The sequence below is a fragment of the Sebastes umbrosus genome, chromosome 4 (assembly GCF_015220745.1).
Source record: "Sebastes umbrosus isolate fSebUmb1 chromosome 4, fSebUmb1.pri, whole genome shotgun sequence".
NCBI lineage: Eukaryota > Metazoa > Chordata > Actinopteri > Perciformes > Sebastidae > Sebastes > Sebastes umbrosus.
In genome coordinates, this window is record NC_051272.1 from 1,018,379 (window position 1) to 1,038,063 (window position 19,685).

At 44.3% G+C, this 19,685-nt stretch overlaps 1 protein-coding gene across 2 annotated transcripts in view; it reads left to right on the forward strand.

Moving 5' to 3' along the window:
• The window catches only part of itpr2 (inositol 1,4,5-trisphosphate receptor, type 2), an 80,413-nt gene that overhangs the window by 20,521 nt on the left and 40,207 nt on the right, over positions 1–19,685 (forward strand). For both annotated transcript variants that reach the window (XM_037768240.1, XM_037768241.1), the window contains exons 10-37: positions 880–924; positions 2,878–3,029; positions 4,604–4,703; positions 4,807–4,967; positions 5,093–5,234; positions 5,398–5,556; positions 7,304–7,476; positions 9,157–9,276; positions 9,513–9,695; positions 9,848–10,099; positions 10,186–10,333; positions 10,449–10,596; positions 11,342–11,529; positions 11,623–11,746; positions 11,849–11,906; positions 12,017–12,188; positions 12,517–12,684; positions 13,238–13,324; positions 13,405–13,530; positions 13,645–13,767; positions 14,011–14,211; positions 14,301–14,552; positions 15,599–15,724; positions 15,844–15,972; positions 16,347–16,467; positions 16,610–16,791; positions 17,751–17,893; positions 19,171–19,279. In XM_037768240.1, the coding sequence (XP_037624168.1) occupies positions 880–924; positions 2,878–3,029; positions 4,604–4,703; positions 4,807–4,967; positions 5,093–5,234; positions 5,398–5,556; positions 7,304–7,476; positions 9,157–9,276; positions 9,513–9,695; positions 9,848–10,099; positions 10,186–10,333; positions 10,449–10,596; positions 11,342–11,529; positions 11,623–11,746; positions 11,849–11,906; positions 12,017–12,188; positions 12,517–12,684; positions 13,238–13,324; positions 13,405–13,530; positions 13,645–13,767; positions 14,011–14,211; positions 14,301–14,552; positions 15,599–15,724; positions 15,844–15,972; positions 16,347–16,467; positions 16,610–16,791; positions 17,751–17,893; positions 19,171–19,279 (4,092 nt within the window). The remainder of the gene's footprint in view (positions 1–879; positions 925–2,877; positions 3,030–4,603; positions 4,704–4,806; positions 4,968–5,092; positions 5,235–5,397; positions 5,557–7,303; positions 7,477–9,156; positions 9,277–9,512; positions 9,696–9,847; positions 10,100–10,185; positions 10,334–10,448; positions 10,597–11,341; positions 11,530–11,622; positions 11,747–11,848; positions 11,907–12,016; positions 12,189–12,516; positions 12,685–13,237; positions 13,325–13,404; positions 13,531–13,644; positions 13,768–14,010; positions 14,212–14,300; positions 14,553–15,598; positions 15,725–15,843; positions 15,973–16,346; positions 16,468–16,609; positions 16,792–17,750; positions 17,894–19,170; positions 19,280–19,685) is intronic.

The following is a 19,685-nucleotide window of genomic DNA, read 5'->3' on the forward strand; positions in this document are numbered from 1 at the left end:
ACGGTCACTATATCCTGACAGTAGTGCATGAGACAGATAATCTGTGAAAAAAATCATGTTCCTCTGCCTCCTCCGGTGCTCCTAACGGCGTTTGCAAGATTTCACCGGCTGAAGGAAAACAACCAATCAGAGCCGAGCTGTCTATAATGCAGCTGCCAATCACTGCTCGCGAAACTCGCAAACTCCGATCAAACGGTGAAACTAGGCAGCGCTGATCGAATATGAATCAATATTCTGTTACGTTAATGCCTATTTCTCTCCTCACATGTTCTCAGAATCATTTTGTAGTGCACGGTTTAGCTGTAAAATGAGAAAGCTTTCTCCGGCTGATGGGCATCTGAGAAGAGAAATAGGCAGTAACAGAATATTGATTCATATTTGATCAGCGCTGCCTAGTTTGACCGTTTGATCGGAGTTGGTGAGCTGCTCAGAGACGGCAGACAATCAGCTGTGATTGGTTGTTTTTGTTTTTTGAGGACACAGAGGAACATGATTTATTTTCAGATTACCTGTCTCATGTACTACTGTCACGATATAGAGACCGTTTTATGAAAATAACTTTTTTTTAATCATATTTGCTCCCACTGCAGCTTTAAATGTTGTAGCTGCTCATCATTGTGTTTAATGATACAGTAGATTGCACTAATATACATTCTTTCAAACTGTGAGGATGTACTTGTTTAGTTTCAGAGTGAGCCTTGTTGAAGGGGATTTTAGGTGATGTGCTGTAGGTGGCAGTGTTCCCATTGATATGGCCTCTATCACCCATCTGCTGTTGGATGGTTCAGACTTTGGGGCTGATAATGAGGAGGACGATCATCACAGCTTTCTGTATTTGAGGTCATATTTCAGTGACTTTTGTGCTCAATTTCTCCGCAGGTGAACCCTGAATTCAAAGACAACACGGTGGAGCCCAAAGGAGAGGTGAGTCAGTCAAACAAGCACATTTATCACATTATTCTATATGCTAAATTGATATTTATAGATATAATTTTACACCATAGATGAGTCAGAATGAGAGAAGATCAGATTAGTGGAAAGAAACGATCATCTCAGCAGTTGTCTGTCCAACTTCATGCTTTGGTTACGCAACACCAGCAGCTCTCTTGCACTCGCACACAAACTCTGAATCTATATCTAGACATTTCTCTCAGCTCTTAGAGCTACCTTGCACATTTGTATTCTGGCAGTGCAAAGAAACACGCACACAAACTCTCTGCCAGCCTCACACACTTTCTCCTGCACATGCTGAATTTCAGACACACAGGGGGCTCCTTACATAACGTCTGGGTGTGGGGGGGGGGTGCCCTGCGAGAGGGGATGGAGGGGAGGCAGACGTGCTGTCTGCTCTGCTCCACTCGCCTGTGCTAAGCTGGTGGGGTGAGTCACCAGCAGAGGGAGGGAGGGAGGAAGGGAGGAAGGGAGGAGTGGGAGGATAGAGAAGCTGAGGCGTGGAGGCAGCTCTGGGGAGCTTCCCATTGACATGCAGAGAACAGTGGGAGAAATTAACCCTCGCCATTATGCAGCTACATCTGCACAGCGCAGACTGTACCAGCCTACGTACGTTACCGCAGTGTCTTAACGCAGCACACAGAGACGTCACAGCTCTCCGGATACATCTCTGTGTAATTTGATACCTCGTTAGTGTAAGAAGCTGCGACAGTATAGTTCGACTCACTTCCTTCCGTCCTCAATTACAGATTTTATCAACTAGTCGTGCTCATTTATCAGTATTTACTTGAGTATGTGTGGACAGATACGGCAACTTGACACACGACATGTTGATGCTTGCATAGATTTACCAATACTCAACATGCTGTTGCGATTCATTTGCGATTTTAAACTGTTCAAAATGTCCCTTAAAGGGAGATCAGTCAAGTATTTAATCCTCTTATCAACATGGGAGTGGGAAAATATGCTGCTTCATGCAAATGTATGTATATATTTATTATTGTAAATCATATAACAACACAAAACAATGACAGATATTGATCCAGAAACCCTCACAGGTACTGCATTTAGCATAAAACAATATGCTCCAATCATAACATGGCAAACTGCAACCCAACAGGCAACAACAGCTGTCAGCGTGTCAGTGTGCTGACTTGACTATGACTTGCCCCAAACTGCATTTGATTATCATGAAGTGGGCATGTCTGTAAAGGGGAGACTCGTGGGTACCCATAGAACCCATTTACATTCACACATCTGGAGGTCAGAGGTCAAGGGACCCCTCTGAAAATGGACAACACAGTTTTTCCTCGCAAATAATTTAGCGTAAGTTTGGAGTGTTATTTAACCTCCTTCACGACGAGCCAGTATAACACGGTTGGAACCGATGGATTCATCAGGTTTTATAGTTTTATATGATGCCAGTATCTTCACTCTAGTTTTAAAACCAAGCCAGGTACAACCTCCGAAAGATCGATTGTGTTGATGTGTTTACGTGTTATTATTGCGTTAACTAAAAGATAAACATCATTTATGCAGACGTGTGTTTGGACATGAAGGCTGTGAGCACTGTCTTATTAACATATATTAATGTTAATAAGCATCTAATAAGGACCTTATTAACTAACGCTTATTACAGAACCTTAATAAAAAGTGTTACCTTGACTTGCATCAGTGTAAACACGCTCTGCATGCATCTTTCTTTTGTAGCCTTGAATATGGACTGAACATGTCGTGTTGTATACTGTATGTTAACTTTATGTTTAAATGATAAATGACTTAACGGTCTGTGCCGTATAAGCTTGCAGACGCTAATTTCTACTTCCTGTGCGTGTGTGCACCGTTTTGTGTGTGTGTGTGTGTGCGTGTGTCTGTGTGTGTGTGCGTGTGTGTGTGTGTGTGTGTGTGTGTGTGTGTGTGTTGCAGAATGAGACGGACACTTTGTTCTCCAAGAGGAAGCATCAAGCAGCGGAGAAGATCGCTTTCACCCTGGTGTCTGTTCCCCATGGGAACGACATCGCCTCTCTGTTTGAGCTGGACGCCACCACGCTGCAGCGGGCCGACTGTCTCGTGCCCAGGTCCGTCAGTCACATTGTTGCTAATAGAAGTATCTGAAAGAAACTGACACTTATTACTGGATCATTTCACAAATAAGTGGAACTAAAATAGAAGCTAATTGAGGTTTCTCACTCAATTGGCATACTACACATAGAGCCATGCTAGCTGCTCTGTGAGGCCCGGCGGGACTTTGAGCCAAATGCTAATGTCAGCATGTTAACATGCTTACATGACAATGCTAACATGCTGATGTTTAGCAGGTATAATATTTACCATGTTCATATTAGTTCAGTGTGTTAGCATGGATGTATGAAGAGAACTGGATCCAGTGTTGGAGGCGGGGCCCCGTTCATTCCTATGAGAGCTGCTCAGTGGAGCATGAAGCCTAAATGGCTCGAATGCCAAGTGATAAAGTACCCGGATCATCTGGCGCTCCTCTGCATCCATCGGGCCCGTAGAGCAGGCGCAGTAGTGTTTCCTTTAACTCCTCCTTCCAGCCCTCGCTCCTTTAACTCCTCCTCCTTTAACTCCTCCTCCCGGCCCTCGCTCCTTTACCTCCTCCTCCTTTAACTCCTCCTCCCAGCCCTCGCTCCTTTAACTCCTTCTCCCAGCCCTCGCTCCTTTAACTCCTCCTCCCAGCCCTCGCTCCTTTAACTCCTTCTCCCAGCCCTCGCTCCTTTAACTCCTCCTCCCAGCCCTCGCTCCTTTAACTCCTCCTCCTTTAACTCCTCCTCCCAGCCCTCGCTCCTTTAACTCCTTCTCCCAGCCCTCGCTCCTTTAACTCCTCCTCCCAGCCCTCGCTCCTTTAACTCCTCCTTCTTTAACTCCTCCTCCCAGCCCTCGCTCCTTTAACTCCTCCTTCTTTAACTCCTCCTCCCAGCCCTTGCTCCTTTAACTCCTCCCCCTTTAACTCCTCCCCCTTTAACTCCTCCTCCTTTAACTCCTCCTCCCAGCTCTCGCTCCAGCCTCGGTCTGGGTCTCATTAACATGAACGGAGGAAGGGAAATAACTCTGGATTCAGTTGTTCGTACGTTTTACAACTTTAAAAACGTAATGATTTAAATAAGGACTATTAGAGTGTTTGTACTGGGAAGTTGATTTACGTAAAAGAAAAAAATGATCTGCTGAGTTACAGACGTCTCTTTCCCAATGTAAGTCTATCGTAAGAAGTATTTTTGGGCCCAATGGCATCACGTGACGGACACGGAGGTTGAAGTACCGCCGTTTGGCCACTACAAAAATGTTCTTCAAAGCCCAGCGCTCTTCCTGGGGGCTTGGTGTCAGCATGCTAAGAACAACTGAGGATGATGATGGAATATCAAGGTTTTGCAGGTATTTGATCGTAAACCAAAGTTTTGGACAAATTAGAATTTTGACTTGATGATGGCGCCAGATGAAAAATCCGGGGATCACTTCAGTTCTTCCAGTTCATCCTGAGGGGGACACCAGTGGACATTGCCATCCCTTTAGCCATGCTTGCGGTTCATTGACTTACCAAGATGGATGCTATTCAGTTCTACAAAGGCAGCGACCATACAATCAACTCAAGATCCTTCAGTATGTGGTGTAAATAACCCGTCCCATCCTTCCTCAGAAACTCCTATGTGAGACTCAGGCACCTGTGCACCAACACCTGGGTGACGAGCACCAACTTCCCCATCGATGCAGAGGAGGAGCGTCAGGTCATGCTCAAGGTCTGCACAAACACACACACACACACACACACACACACATACACACGAGCAAGACTAACATGGATGCATTATTTGGACATGTCTTTTTTTGCTGTCACAATAGATCGGCACCTGTCCCACTAAAGAGGACAAAGAGGCGTTTGCCATCGTGTCCGTCCCTCTGTCGGAGGTCAGAGACTTGGACTTTGCCAACGATGCCAGCAAGGTCCTGGAGTCCACCGTGAGGAAGCTTCAGTACGGAAACATCGCTCAGAACGAGAGGAGGTACACATGCACGAGCATGAGCACGAGCATGAGCACGAGCACGACGACACAGGCGGCACAAGATGGTGTGCATTATTTTCGGATTTCATATGTTATGTTTTTGCTTTGATATAAATCTATTTCAGGTTTGTGACTAAGCTCCTGGAGGACCTTGCTTTCTTTGTGTGTGTGGTATCGAACAACGGCCAGGAGGTTCTGTCCGTGGTCACCTCCACGCCCAACCGAGAGAGGCAGAAGCTCATGAGGGAACAGAACATCCTCGCCCAGGTCAGCACCAGAACACACACACATATTTCCATTAGTGTGACGTCTTACGATGAGCACAGATTGACCTTAAGAAGTTCTTTATCAGTCGTGTTTCCATGCTGTGGTCCGGAGATGCTCGGCTTGGTGGTTCTTCATCGTTGTTCGTGGGTTTCTGTTCCTCCAGATCTTCGGCATCCTGAAGGCTCCGTTCACAGATCAGGGCGATGGTCCGATGCTGAAGTTGGAGGACTTGGGAGACCAGCGCTACGCTCACTTCAAGTACATGTTGAGACTCTGCTACCGGGTGCTACGCCACTCCCAACAGGACTATCGCAAGAACCAGGCACGTGTCATCCTTAATATCGAGTATTCACTGAGTTTCTCGTCAGGCTCATTAACGTGCTCATTATCACGGGGGGTAGTTAAAGCAAAAAGAGAGGGACGGCTTCTGACTGGGAGCTGATCAGTATAGATTCTGGCAGACTGTCTGGAGGAATCTATGCAGGACGACAGCTGCTGTAATGAAGCTCTTCATTAAGAATCCTAAGTGGTGCTGCTCAGTGGAACGACTGAGAAATATCACGACAAGTTGTGTGAGATCATTCCATTTTTTGAAATAAGAAATACCACATTCTCTTATGTGAAAGAAAAACTAATATTTATAAGTAATAAAATGCAGCTACTCGAGGCTCCGTCGGTCTTTTACCGTTGCAGTCCTCCTCGGTCGGGTACGACCAGCGGCTGATGCTAGCTGTTAAGCTACCTTTAGCCAGATGCTCCTACATGACTGATTCTACTGAGTCATCTGACTGACTTAGTTAGGACTCCTCTTTTGCAACTACACTTAAACATATCATGGATAAATATATATTTTTTTCATACTTTATTTTTTCCCCTTTTTTTCGAGGTTGTTTTCACATATGCAATTTACAGTTCGTAATTACAATAGTTTATAAACCAATTTTTTAAGTAGTTGAGCTTAGAGACGGACACAATAAGTACATTAGAGAAAACAACTTCAGCATTCAAAATTGAAATAAAATGAAGAAAAATAATAATAATAATAATAATAATAAAATAGAATAAAACAATTAAAACAAATGAATAATATTAACACAAAGAGAAAATTAAAAAATAATAATAAATAAACAAATAAGTTAATAGAAAAAAAGGCACATGTGCATGTGAGCTAACCCCTGTAGCTATATTTTTCCTTCTGTCAGACTCCATCTCTTCTCAAAAACATCCTCCATATTCTTTATTTTGTGAGTTCCCTTTTCAATAACTTTTACTTCTTGAATTAAACTTTTCCTTTTAAAAAACCATGCCACGTTCAAAGTCACTTAAATCCCCTTTCTTCCCCATTCTCATGCTCGGTTTGAACTTCAGCAAGTCGTCTTCACCACGTCTAGATGACGTAATGCATTGAGTTGCTGCAATATGTTTGGCTGATTAACTATTTGTGTTAACAAGCAATTGAACAGGTGTGCCTAATAAAGTGGCCGGTGAGTGTATATTATTACCATGTGTGGCCATAGCAAGCAAAAGTCGCATATACTCGCTTCCAACAAATGTTATCTAGTAAATATGCCAAGTATATTCTAGTTTCAACCTTTTGAAAATATTAAGTCGTTTTTTCTCAATTTCATTTCATACAAATTCAGATTCTTTTGTGCTCATCAAGCAAACTCAGCTATTTACGACCTCAGTTGGGCTTTGGTACATTTTAAGTGTTTAAGCTTTTGTGTCATTTTATAGGCTAATTTGTTAATGAGTTAATAGTCAGTAGATTAATTAATGGAACCCAACCACTTTGATCATTAGCAACCCTTAACTAATCACAAACAGCTCCTGTTGAGCTGCTCAGCGGCGAACAGGCTGTGGATGTGACAGGCAGCTCTCAGGTGGCACTATGGGTAACTTTTTTTTTTACGTTATCTTGTTCTACAAAGTTCTCCCTGGATGATGATGATGATGAAATGAACACACTATATGCACATTTGTATGTTGTCTGTATTACTCAGACCTTTCCTCTCAACTCAGCTTCACCACCACGTGTTCTAACCGTACGTCTCTTGTGTGCCACGCAGGAGTATATTGCCAAAAAGTTCTCCATCATGCAGTCTCAGATTGGCTATGAGATCCTGGCCGAGGACACGATCACCGCCCTGCTGCACAACAACCGCAAGCTGCTGGAAAAACACATCACAGCCAGGGAGATCGAGACCTTCGTCAGCCTGCTGAGGCGCAACAGAGAGCCCAGGTCAGACATGTACACCTCCAGAAGAGCGCATAACCCAAGGGGACAATTTAATTTTGGGGATTTTTGTTGCAAATGGTTGCAATAAATAATGCAGAATAATGCAGTCCAATACAATAAGTGAATCTTATCTACTTTTGTGAAATTTAAAATTCGGTTTTCATCAGAAATCCCTCTCTAACCTTCCACACGTGGTCACTGTGACTCCATGTTTTGTGGTGTTGTATTGGAGTGCATAATTGGTATATTATAAGCAGTTTCATATCTGTCATACACCGATCAGCTATAACTTTAAGACCACTGACAGGTGAAGTGAATAACATTGATTATCTGGTTACCATGGCAACTGGCAGTGGGGGGGGGGGGATATATTAGACAGCAAGTGAACATTTTGAACTTTGAACTTTGTGCTGGAAGCAGAACAAATCGTAAGGATGTGACCGACTTTGACAACAAGGGCCAAATAGTACCCCTAGTTTGTGAAAAAACTAAGGAGCTTCTAATTGACTTCAAGAGAATTCAAACTATTCAGTCACCTGTTGATATAAATAACCATCCTGTCCAAATGGTCAACAGCTTCAAGTTCCTACTGTAGGCATCCACATCTCTGACTCCCTCTCCTGCTCCCTGCACATCAGTTGTGTCATAAAAAGGGCACAACAGAGACTTTATTCTCTGAGGAGTTTAAAGAAACATGGCATGTCCACCAAAACCCTCATCAACTTCTACCGGTCCACAACAGAAAGCATCTTAACACGATGCACTGGTCTGGTTTGGCATAATAAACTCCTGATGAGCACAGTGAAAACAGCATCTAAAGTTATTGGATCACCACAGTTACAGCACATTTACACCACTCGCTGCAGGAAGAAAGCACTTTGTATCATGCAGGACACAAGTCATCCAGCATGTATAGTCCTTTCTCTTATCTCCCATCAGGGAAGCGTCTACTGAGCATCAGAGATCGGACCTCTCGCCTCAGAGACAGTTTTCACCCTCAGGCGGTCAGACTGCTGAACAGTAGCACTAAATGAATGCAGAGCTGTGGATTGTTTTTTATGGATGGTTTTTAGGTTGTTTAATAATTTGTATTATCAGGTATTGTCTTATTTATTGTAGTATTTATCTAGTGTACTATTTATAGATGTTAAGGGCTGAGAGAGAGCCAGGGTAAAATGCATTTCACTGTACACTGAACTTTTAAATGCATATGACAAATAAACTTGAAACTTGATGGCTAGACGACTGACCGGGTCAGAGCATCTCCAGAACTGCAGCTCTTGTGGGATGTTCCCGGTCTGCAGTGGCCAGGACCTACCAAAAGTGGTCCAAGGAAGGAGAACCGGTGAACCGGAGACGGTCAGACCCGAGGCTCATTGATGCACGTGAGGAGCGAAGGCTGGCCCGTGTTGTCTGATCCAATAGAAGAGCTACTGGAGCTCAAACTGATGAAACGGTTATGGCTGGTTGTGATAGAAAGGTGTCAGAACACACAGTCAGGAGCAGTTTGTTGGGTGTGGGGACCGGTCAGGGTGCCCCCGTGCTGACCTGATGTTACGGCTGATCGGTGTATAAAGTAACAGGAAGAATGAAGACATTTTAGATGGAAAAAAGGGGACAGACAAAGATGTTATGTACAGCTAGAGCTATGTGAAACCTTCCATGTCTGCTCCGCTCTTCCAGATTCCTGGATTATCTGTCTGATCTCTGCGTGTCCAACAAGACTGCCATCCCCGTCACACAGGAGCTCATCTGTAAATTCATGCTGAACCCCACCAACGCAGACATCCTCATCCAGACCAAGTGAGTCACACCCTGCAGTGTCTATATTTAAAACATTCAAGTTGATCCGGTCACATTTCACTCCTTCATTATTAAACATGTACAAACACGCGCATTGGGTGAGCTCTGAAGCTGCTTCCTTCCTTCCTTGTGAAATGGATATTTGCAGCAGCAGCAGCAGCTCTACGTCAGAGTGTAATGTGTGCAATTTTTCTAGTAACTGCTTCGTGTCACGCTCCCTCCCTCGCCCCCCCCAGACTAATCCCTAACACAGAGACCACCCTGGAGTCCTCTCTGGTGCTGGAGGAGGTGGATGAGGAGGAGGTTTGGCTCTACTGGATCGACAGCCACAAGGAGCCTCACGGCAAATCCATCCGCCACCTGGCCCAGGATGCTAAGGGCACCCACAAGATGGATGTAGACATTATCACCTATTACAGGTGACGGTGGCATTGTTGCTTTTAGTTCCCCCCATATGCTGCACTTTCCCTCCCTGCAAAAAAATAGCTGAAACAAGCACAAGTGTACAGTATGTTCTTCCCCTTTTCTTCCCATGTCCAACACAAGAACATGTCCCTCGCCTCCTCTGCAGGTACCAGCTGAACCTCTTTGCTAAAATGTGTCTGGACCGTCAGTACCTCGCCATCAACCAGATCTCCTGTCAGCTCTCCGTGGATCTGATCCTGCGCTCCATGTTCGACGACTGCCTGCCCTACAACCTCAGAGCCTCCTTCTGCCGCCTCATGCTGCACATGCACGTGGACCGCGACCCGCAGGAGGCCGTAGTGCCTGTACGCTACGCCCGCCTCTGGACCGAGATCCCTTCCAAGATCACCGTCCACGAGTGAGCGTCCGTCCATCCATGTGATTGTGTGTGTTGTGTGCAGGCGTATTTTGCGGCGTGCAGACTGTGATTGTGCTCTCCGACAGGTTCGAGTACGAGTCCACCGACTCATCAAGAGAGGAGATGAAGAGAAAGTTTGCTCCCACCATGGAGTTTGTGGAAGAATACCTTAAAGATGTGGTCAGCCAGCCGTTTCCGTTCGGGGATAAAGACAAGAATGAACTCACGCTAGAGGTCAAATAAACACAAACAGTCACACTCACATCCAGTCGGCCAAATCAACCTCAAACTGTGCTTCATGTGTGTGTGTTTCTGTGCCACTCTAAAGGTCTTTACTTCTCTCCTCTAGGTGGTGAATCTGGCTCGTAACCTGGTTTACTTTGGTTTCTACAGCTTCAGTGAGCTGCTGCGTCTCACACGCACTCTGCTGGCCATCCTGGATATTGTCCAGCACCCCCTCACCTTCATGAACAAGCTCAACAAGAGCCCAGAGGCTGGTCAGTGCACTTACACAGTTACACGGCACAAGTGCATTATTTCATTGCATTGGTCAACTAAGGTTTACTCTTTTATTTAGACGCTTTAAACAGTAGATGGAAAGTTTAATTTAAGTTAAGTCAAACTGTATTTAGTTGTTTCCCTGTTAAGGCGCTTAGATAATTGGGGAGGAGGCAGTTCCATCATTTAGGTAAATAAATAAAGAAAAAAACACCTGGTTCAGTTTAAAATGATGAGCAATGGACAGACAAGAGCCCAGCGTCAGTAGTCCTCAGGTTTCTAGATGCAGCGGTTAATAAATGTATGCAGGACCAAGGCTACGCATGAAAGCATCAGGATTCAACTGTGAAAGTAACAGGGAACTAGCAGAGGGAGAAAAGCAACGAGGTAATAGTCTTGCTTCTTAGTTGTTGTCAGAAGAACTTTTGCAGTTTCTTTAGACCAGATAAGGAAGCCTGGCCGTGGAACCAAAATATGAAGTTACAGAAATAGAGACAGTCGAAGATGAGGTCAAAGATCAGAGAAAGAAAGGAGGGATTCAGGATTGAAAACCTTTTTATGGGAATGTTAATCATAAGTGGACAAAGTGGTAAATATAAAGGGTGGTTAGGTTTAATGGACTAGTGTAACGTCCTCAGGGCATTTGTTTCAGCTTTTATGATCCACATAGTCAAAGTCATGTCAACTATAGAAACAGTTGCACACAAACAATACAAAATGTGTGAAAGTGAATGTTTCCTTTAGGCAACAACGTCCTGCGTACGATCCACGGCGTCGGGGAAATGATGACTCAGATTATGATGAGTCGAGGCGTGCCGCAATGCCTCCCCGACGCCCCTCCGTCCCTGCGCTACGGGAGAGGACACTTCCTGCCGGACAACGAGGACGTCATGGTGATGGACACCAAGCTGAAGATCATCGAGATCCTGCAGGTGAGCGCCGCCCGCTGGATGTGCTTCTAGTGATTTCTGGTGAATGTTTGATTTCTATGTTTGATTCTATTTTTGGAATGTTCTCTGTTTCAGTTCATCCTGAGTGTGAGGTTGGATTATAGGATCACATATCTGTTGTCCATCTACAAGAAAGAGTTTGGGGACAAGACCATCTCTGAAAGCTCTGCCTCTGTGTCTGAAATGCCTCCAATGACACGTGCGACTTTTATTCTCTCTTGATGCGAAGTACTAAAGCATTCGCTCCACGTTCTAAATGAGGCGTTTACTGACCTGTTGTCCTCTTTCTTTTGTTTTCCAGCTTCTGAACCAGACATAGACGAGATTGCAACCAAAGCAGAGAGCATGTTTGCAGGGAGGTAGGTGAAGCTGTTTTTGAATGACCTGGTTCCTCAGTCTCTCTTTTGAAATCATCCCATCTGCTCAAAAACTCCCTCCTGATCTTTGTTGTGCTCGTGTGTGACTTCAGCTCCAGCTCAGAGCTAAGTGCGGTGGAACTGGACGACGAGGGGGGCCGGACCTTTTTGAGGGTTCTGATCCATCTCATCATGCAAGATTACCCCCCGCTGGTGTCTGGCTCGCTGCAGCTCATCTTCAAACACTTCAGCCAGAGAGCCGAGGTCCTGCAGGCCTTCAAACAGGTTAGCGACTCAGCAAGTTAAACTCCAGCATTTGATACTCGGCGAGCTGACAAAGTGTGTGGCGTCGGGCGCTTCCTGAGTTAATCAGTTTGGATTAGGAGGTTCTGCAAAGGGCCAAACAGCAGCTGTTGTAAACTGTCTCACTAAGAGCTTCCTCAGCTGGAATGGAGAGCTGCACGAGCTCCCGTTTTAACAAAGCGCTGACTTTCCAAAGTAGTGCTCTGAGACTTCTTGGCAGAGATGTGCTCTCACACACATTTTAGTTCTTTTAATATCCTCATGTCTGGTTTTATTTCTCATCCGGTGTGTCTGTCTGTTTGTTTTCCAGGTCCAGCTGCTAGTGTCAGAGCAGGATGTAGAGAACTACAAGCAGATCAAGACCGACCTGGACCAGCTGCGTCTGACTGTGGAGAAGTCGGAGCTGTGGGTGGAGAAGAGCGGAGTCTACAGCAGCGAAGACCTCGTGGTCCGGCCGTGCAAAGAGCAGAACCTCGAGGTGCTGTATCGTCATTTAAATGCATCTAAAAGCAAATCTGATTTTAGTGTGACTTTTATTTCTCCACGGGAAGTTATTTCTCTTAAACATCCCGTCTGTCATCCAGCTGTAAACAGCTTCTCTGTTTGTTGTCATTGTTCATCAGAGCTGATGGGAAGCTGTTTTGTTGGCTGTTACTGTACTAAAGAATAATGAATAATAATGTCTGGCTGAGCAGGAACCTGCTGTAAATCAGCTTCTATTAGTCAGGCCTGTAACATGCAGTGTTGGTTTTTACATCATTATTGTTCCAATAATGTAATAATGGGGATGATAAGGATCAGCGCAGGGACTTTTCCCACCACTCTGACAAATGGCTGCTGATTAGAGACGGGATGTAAAGGTTGTTGCAAGCCAAAGATAAACCTTCTGGAGTGAACACAGAATCCTTGTAGAGCTTTAAACCAACAACAATGAATCTATTTAACATACTGTTTGAATTTAAATGAATGAAATCTGAATTAATAATTAAATGTAGTTACTAAAGGCTTGTTTTTCTTCTTCTTCTTGCCAGGAGGTTGTCCTGAGCCCCGTACAGGACGGAGATATCAAACCTCAAATTGACAGCAACAAAGCAAACAACTACAACATCGTCAAAGAGGTGAGCTCAGTTACTTTATATCCAGGTTGTCTATTTGTTCTGCAGTGTGTCTATAATACACGTGTGTGTCTGATATTTAGATCCTACTGCGGCTCAGCAAGCTGTGTTATCCCAGTAAGAAGAGTCGTGTGCAGCAGCAGAGGCTGCTGAAGAACATGGGGGCCCACACCGTGGTGCTGGACCTGCTGCAGATCCCCTACGAGAAGGTGAGCCACAACCAAAACAGCTTCTGCACAACGTGGTTCCCTTGATGTCTCGCGGTCTTTACATTCTGACTAATAATCTTTCCTTTTTATTTGCTTGGTTCTGCCTTTGCACAGATTGACGAGAAGATGAATGAGATCATGACCCTGGCTCATGTATTCCTGCAAAACTTCTGCAGAGGAAACCCTCAGAACCAAGCTCTGCTCCATAAACACCTGAACCTCTTCCTCACTCCGGGGGTACATTCATATGACCTTGACTTCCTTTTTTCTAGTAGCGCATCAGCAGAATTAACCTGTAATGAAAAATACAAGCAACAAGTGATACGTTGTCCTGGTGTTTTAGTTGCAAGAACGAACAGTTGTCTTAGTTTGTTCTCCTGTTATTAGGGATGCACCCCTACCTGTTATACAAATGAATCAATATACTGTTTTTAGTATCTTCCTCTAAAAGACTGAATCATGTCTCCCCTTTCTCACCAGTTGCTTGAAGCTGAGACGATGCTTCACATCTTCATGAACAACTACCAGCTGTGCCACGAGATCAGCGACCGCGTGGTCCATCATTTTGTCCACTGCATTGAAACGCACGGGAGACACGTTCAGTACCTCAAGTTCCTTTCCACCATTGTGAAAGCGGACGGGAAGTACGTGAAGAAATGTCAGGACAAGGTCATGACAGAGGTGAGTATTCAAATGTTGTCAAAGGGAAGCGTCTTTCACTTTTATTCATTTCATTAGAATAAACCGTTTCCTTTTCTTCGGGGGTCCAGCTGGTGAACGGAGGCGAGGACGTGCTGGTGTTCTACAACGACCGCTCCTCGTTCCCGGTGTTGCTGCAGATGATGGGCTCCGAGCGAGAGCGGACGGACGAGGACGGAGCTCTGGCCTACCACAACAACCTCGTGGAGCTGCTGGCTGCCTGCACCGAAGGCAAGAACGTCTACACCGAGCTGAAATGCAACTCTCTGCTGCCGCTGGACGACATCGTCAAAGTTGTCACTGATCTCCACTGCGTACCAGAGGTAAACGCTGGGGGAGTTTACCAGATCATAATAACATAGCTTGAGTTTAATGGTGTAGATCAGGGGTCAGCAACCTTTACTATCAAAAGAGCCATTTTAGGCAAATTTAGGCAAATCATGATGATTGAAAAGTCGTAATATTACGAAAATAAAGTCATAACTTCCCGAGAAAAAAAGACGTAATATAACGAGAATAAAGTCATAACTTTACGAGAAAAAAAGTCGCAATATAACGAGAATAAAATCAAAACTTTGCGAGAAAAAGTCGTAATATTATGAGAATAAAGTCATAATATTACGAGAATAAAGTCATAACTTAACGAGAAAAAAGTCGTAATATTACGAGAATAAAGTCATAACTTTACGAGAAAAAAAGTCGTAATATTACGAGAATAAAGTCATAATATTACGAGAACAAAGTCATAACTTTACGAGAAAAAAAGTCGAATATAACGACAATAAAGTCATAACTTAACGAGAAAAAGGTCATAATATTATGAGAATAAAGTCATAACTTTGCGAGAAAAAGTCGTAATATAACGAGAATAAAGTCATAACTTCCCGAGAAAAAAGTCGGAATATAACGAGAATAAAGTCATAACTTTACGCGAAAAAAAGTCGTAATATAACGAGAATAAAGTCATAACTTCCCGAGAAAAAAGTCGGAATATAACGAGAATAAAGTCATAACTTTACGAGAAAAAAAGTCGTAATATTACGAGAATAAAGTCGTAATATTACGAGAATAAAGTCATAACTTTACGAGAAAAAAAGTCGAATATAACGACAATAAAGTCATAGCTTAACGAGAAAAAAGTCATAATATTACGAGAATAAAGTCACAACTTTGCGAGAAAAAGTCATAATATTACGAAAATAAAGTCATAACTTTACGAGAAAAAAAGAAAATAACATGTAAAAGCCACTTGAGAGGAGCTAAAGAGACGCAGGTTGCTGACCCCTGGTGTAGATAAATAATATGAAATGTGATTAACTTTTATCTGAAAGTAACCAGGCATCTTGTTTCTTGTTTCTTTATCCCGCAGGTCAAAACCGCCTACGTGAACTTTGTGAATCACTGCTACGTGGACACAGAGGTAGAGATGAAGGAGATCTACACCTCCAACCACATCTGGAAGCTCTTTGACAACTTCCTGGTGGACATGTCCAGTGTAAGTCTCCGTCAGACTGAAAGGTCACATGTGTCTGTTCTAATGAGGTCGCATATGTGTTAAGATACAGAAAAGGGTCGAGGTGTGATGTGAGAAGTTTTCCTCTGTTTGTATTTAAGGTGTGCAACAGCACCACAGACCGTAACCATGCCGACCTGGCCCTGGAGAAGTATGTGACGGAGACGGTGATGGCCATCGTGAAGGGTTTCTTCAGCTCACCGTTCTCCGTCAACCACTCCAACCTGCAGGTACTTTTTGTTTTTCCCCTCTGACGAGCAGGAGAGATGTTCCCGCCGAGGGAGGCTCACTCACGGCACGTCCAAATCCTTTTGCCAACTTTTAGCTACTTTACAGTGAAATCATTTGACAGCAAACATTCCTGCATCATCGCCTGGTGGGACCTTCTCATTTCATTGCAGACGTTTGTACCTCGAGCAGATGCTTGTGGTGTTTTACGCAGAAGTCTGTACTAATGTCTCCTATCAGACACAATATTGAAGTGTTCCCATCAGGATTATCTCTGTCTCTCTCTACACTTCAGCCCCTTTTTAAACAACAGTATTCCCTGCTCTCTCTCTCTCTCTCTCTCTCTCTCTCTCTCTCTCTGTCTCTCTCTTCACAGACGAACCAGTCCGTCTTCATCAAGCTGCTTCAGTCTTCTTTCAGGATCTATAACTGCACCTGGATCAACTCAGCTCAGAGGGCTAATATCGAGTGCTGTATTAAAACACTGGCTGACGTCGGTGAGTGTTGCTACGCTGCCGTCTGGCCTTCCAATGATAACAATGATGGAGAGATGGAGGCATTGAAATACTTTTAAATTAAATGTAATAGTAAATGTATTGATTGTGCTGACATCCAACCCCTTGGTGTTCTCCCCCCCAGCTAAGGCTCGGGCCATAGCCATCCCAGTGGACCTGGACAGTCAGGTCAACACTTTGTCTCTCAAGGTCCACAGCAACATGGTGCAGCGAGCAGCCAAGGACTGGAGGATCTCCGCCCGCACACGACCCCGCAAGGAGCCCCTGGGTGGCCCCGACTACAAGAACATCATCGAGAAGCTGCAGGTGCACATTTAACTAACAAGACTGTTAATCTACAGCCACAGTAGCAGATCTGAGACGGCACACAGGCTACGGTGACCAGATGTCCCGGTTTCAAGCTGACGTGTCCCGAGTCCTGACACATATCTGTAAAACACTCAAATGTCCCGGTTTTCATCAGTCACTAACAAATTGTCCCGGTTTTCACCACAATTAAAATACTAATATCATATTTACATAGACGTTTATCATGTCCCACTCATTCATTCATTTGTGTTCATGAGATAAGTAAACAGAGAGCTGCTGCCGTCTCTAGAGAGAGGGATGTGGCTTCTTTCTGATGCCACTCCGTGCTCAAATGCGCCACAGGTGCGCCAAGTTAGCCATACTGATGAAAACGCATATGGCGCATCATGCTTGCATCGTGCGTGCATCAACGTTTGGGGGTTTGAAAATATGGTCCCCCTAACGTAGGCACGGCAGAGCTCTGAGCTTAATGCTAATGTCAGCGTGCTAACATGCTAGCACAGATATGTTGTTCACCATGTTCACAGTCTTAGGTTAGATTTGTTAATTAGCACTGAGGCTGATGGGAATGTCATTATTTTGCAGGTATTTTGTCATAAAAGTGTTAAACAAATGACATTTTTCACCTTATGGTGGCGCTAGATGAGAAGTGAAGGGATCACGTTAGGATAGTTAGGAGGCTTCATCCTCTGGGGACCAAGGCTCTCTGTACAGAAGCTCATGGCAACCCAGCCAACAGTTGTTGAGATATTTCAGTCTGGAGCAAAGTGGTGGACTGGCAAACCAACATCTCCGTCCCTGGAGCCGTGGCGCTGTAGCGTGGCTAAAACATCTACATGAAACTTCCTTTAGTTTAATGAACAGTTCGTCCAAACTGAGAGGTTTATGAGGGCTTTTATGAAGCGTATCAATCTCTCCATTGAACCCTTTATGTGTGTCTGTCTGTGATGTTAAAGGGGGTCGTGTCCCTGCTGGAGGAGCAGTTCAGTCCCAAGGTTCAGGCAGAGTTCTCCGTGCTGGTGGACGTTCTTCACAGCCCGGAGCTGCTGTTTCCAGAGGCGGCTCGGCTACGCTGTGAGAGCGGAGCTTTCATGTCCAAGTAAGTCACCGTCCGTAACCTGTGGAAGGAACAAAGAACAGGCCCAGAGGCCACTTCTTTAAAGTTTAAATCCAGCTACAGAGAAGACCAGCGGCATGGCTGACGCAGTAGTTCAGGGTTGGAATAGGATTCTTGAGAGAAATTGCTGATAGCTGTTATTTTTTGCTGATATTTGATATGTGCAGAGTTAAAGACTGGCATGTCAAAAGGGAGCATTGACTAAAACCAACACTAATGAACTACTACTAACTACTAGGGCTGTCAGTTGATTAAAATAGTTAATCACTATTAATCGCAAATTTATCAGACATTTTTTATCTGTTCAAAATGAACCTTAAAGGGAGATTAGTCAAGTATTTAATCCTCTTATCAACATGGGAGTGGACAAATATGCTGCTTTATGCAAATGTATATATATTTATTATTTTAAATCAATTAACAACACAACACAATGACAGATATTGTCCAGAAACCCTCACAGGTACTGCATTTAGCATAAAACAATATGCTCCAATCATAACATGTCAAACTGCAGCCCAACAGGCAACAACAGCTGTCAGTGTGTCAGTGTGCTGACTTGACTATGACTTGCCCCAAACTGCATGTGATTATCATAAAGTGGGCATGTCTGTAAAGGGGAGACTCGTGGGTACCCATAGAACCCATTTACATTCACTGATCTGGAGGTCAGACGTCAAGGGACCCCTTTGAAAATGGTCATGACTGTTTTTCCTCGCTAAAAATTTAGTGTAAGGTTGGAGTGTTATTTAACCTCCTACACTACAAGCTAGTATGACATGGTTGGTACCGATGGATTCATTGCAAGTTGTGTTATAGAAATTAGCGGCGTTAAAACAAATTTGCATTAAGGCGTTATTATGGCGTTAACTTTGACAGCCCTAATAACTACTATTATATTTATACAGTAGTTGTGGAGGCTTTGGAAAAGAGCTGAAAGTAAAGAAACACAATTGCATAATTGAAATGATCAATGATCAACTTAAAGACCAATATTTAGCTTTAAAACAAACAATAGTAAATATGTTAACTTAATGTATCTGTGGTCAGAGGACTACTCAAACTAACAGAGTTCATAAAAACATTAGTTTTGTATACATCATGAAACCTCTGGGGGTGCTGTTACTCTGCTGCTGCTGTCTGACCTCCCTAGAGAGCAGGAGAAGGGAGATGTCACCTGGGGTGATCAATGAAGTATTGCTTTGTTTTTATTACATGAGCTGTAAATGACACAGTGCTTCTCTTTGTCACTCTGTCAGACTGATCAAACACACCAAGAAGCTGATGGACAAAGAGGAGAAGCTGTGTATCAAGATCCTGCAGACACTCAAAGAGATGCTGGACAAGAAGGAATGCTTCCAGGAAGCCGTGAGTACTCGACCCCGTCACCGGAACACGGTTCTAATGATGTCACTGTTTAGAAACTTGTGGTATTAGTCTCTCTCGCTCTCTCACGGTCACATATCACATCTAGGTAGAATTATCTGAAAGGTTTGCTGTGGATTCAGCCCGCCCTGTCTTCAAGCACCAGCAGTGCTGTACTCCCATCAGCAGTGCGGTGTAGTCCTGGTTTCCTCCCAGGTCTGTCGGCCCAGAGCCCAGACTCCCCTTCATCAGTATGCTGTGGGCCCGGCTGTGTTACATAAGACAGGGAGGCACTTGAGGACACACTCACACTGAGAGGGAGAATAGGAGGGAGGAAGTAAGGGAAGGAGGGGGGGCAAGCACCGAACAAACAAATCAATACTGCAGCGAGTAGGGGGGGGTGCAGCAG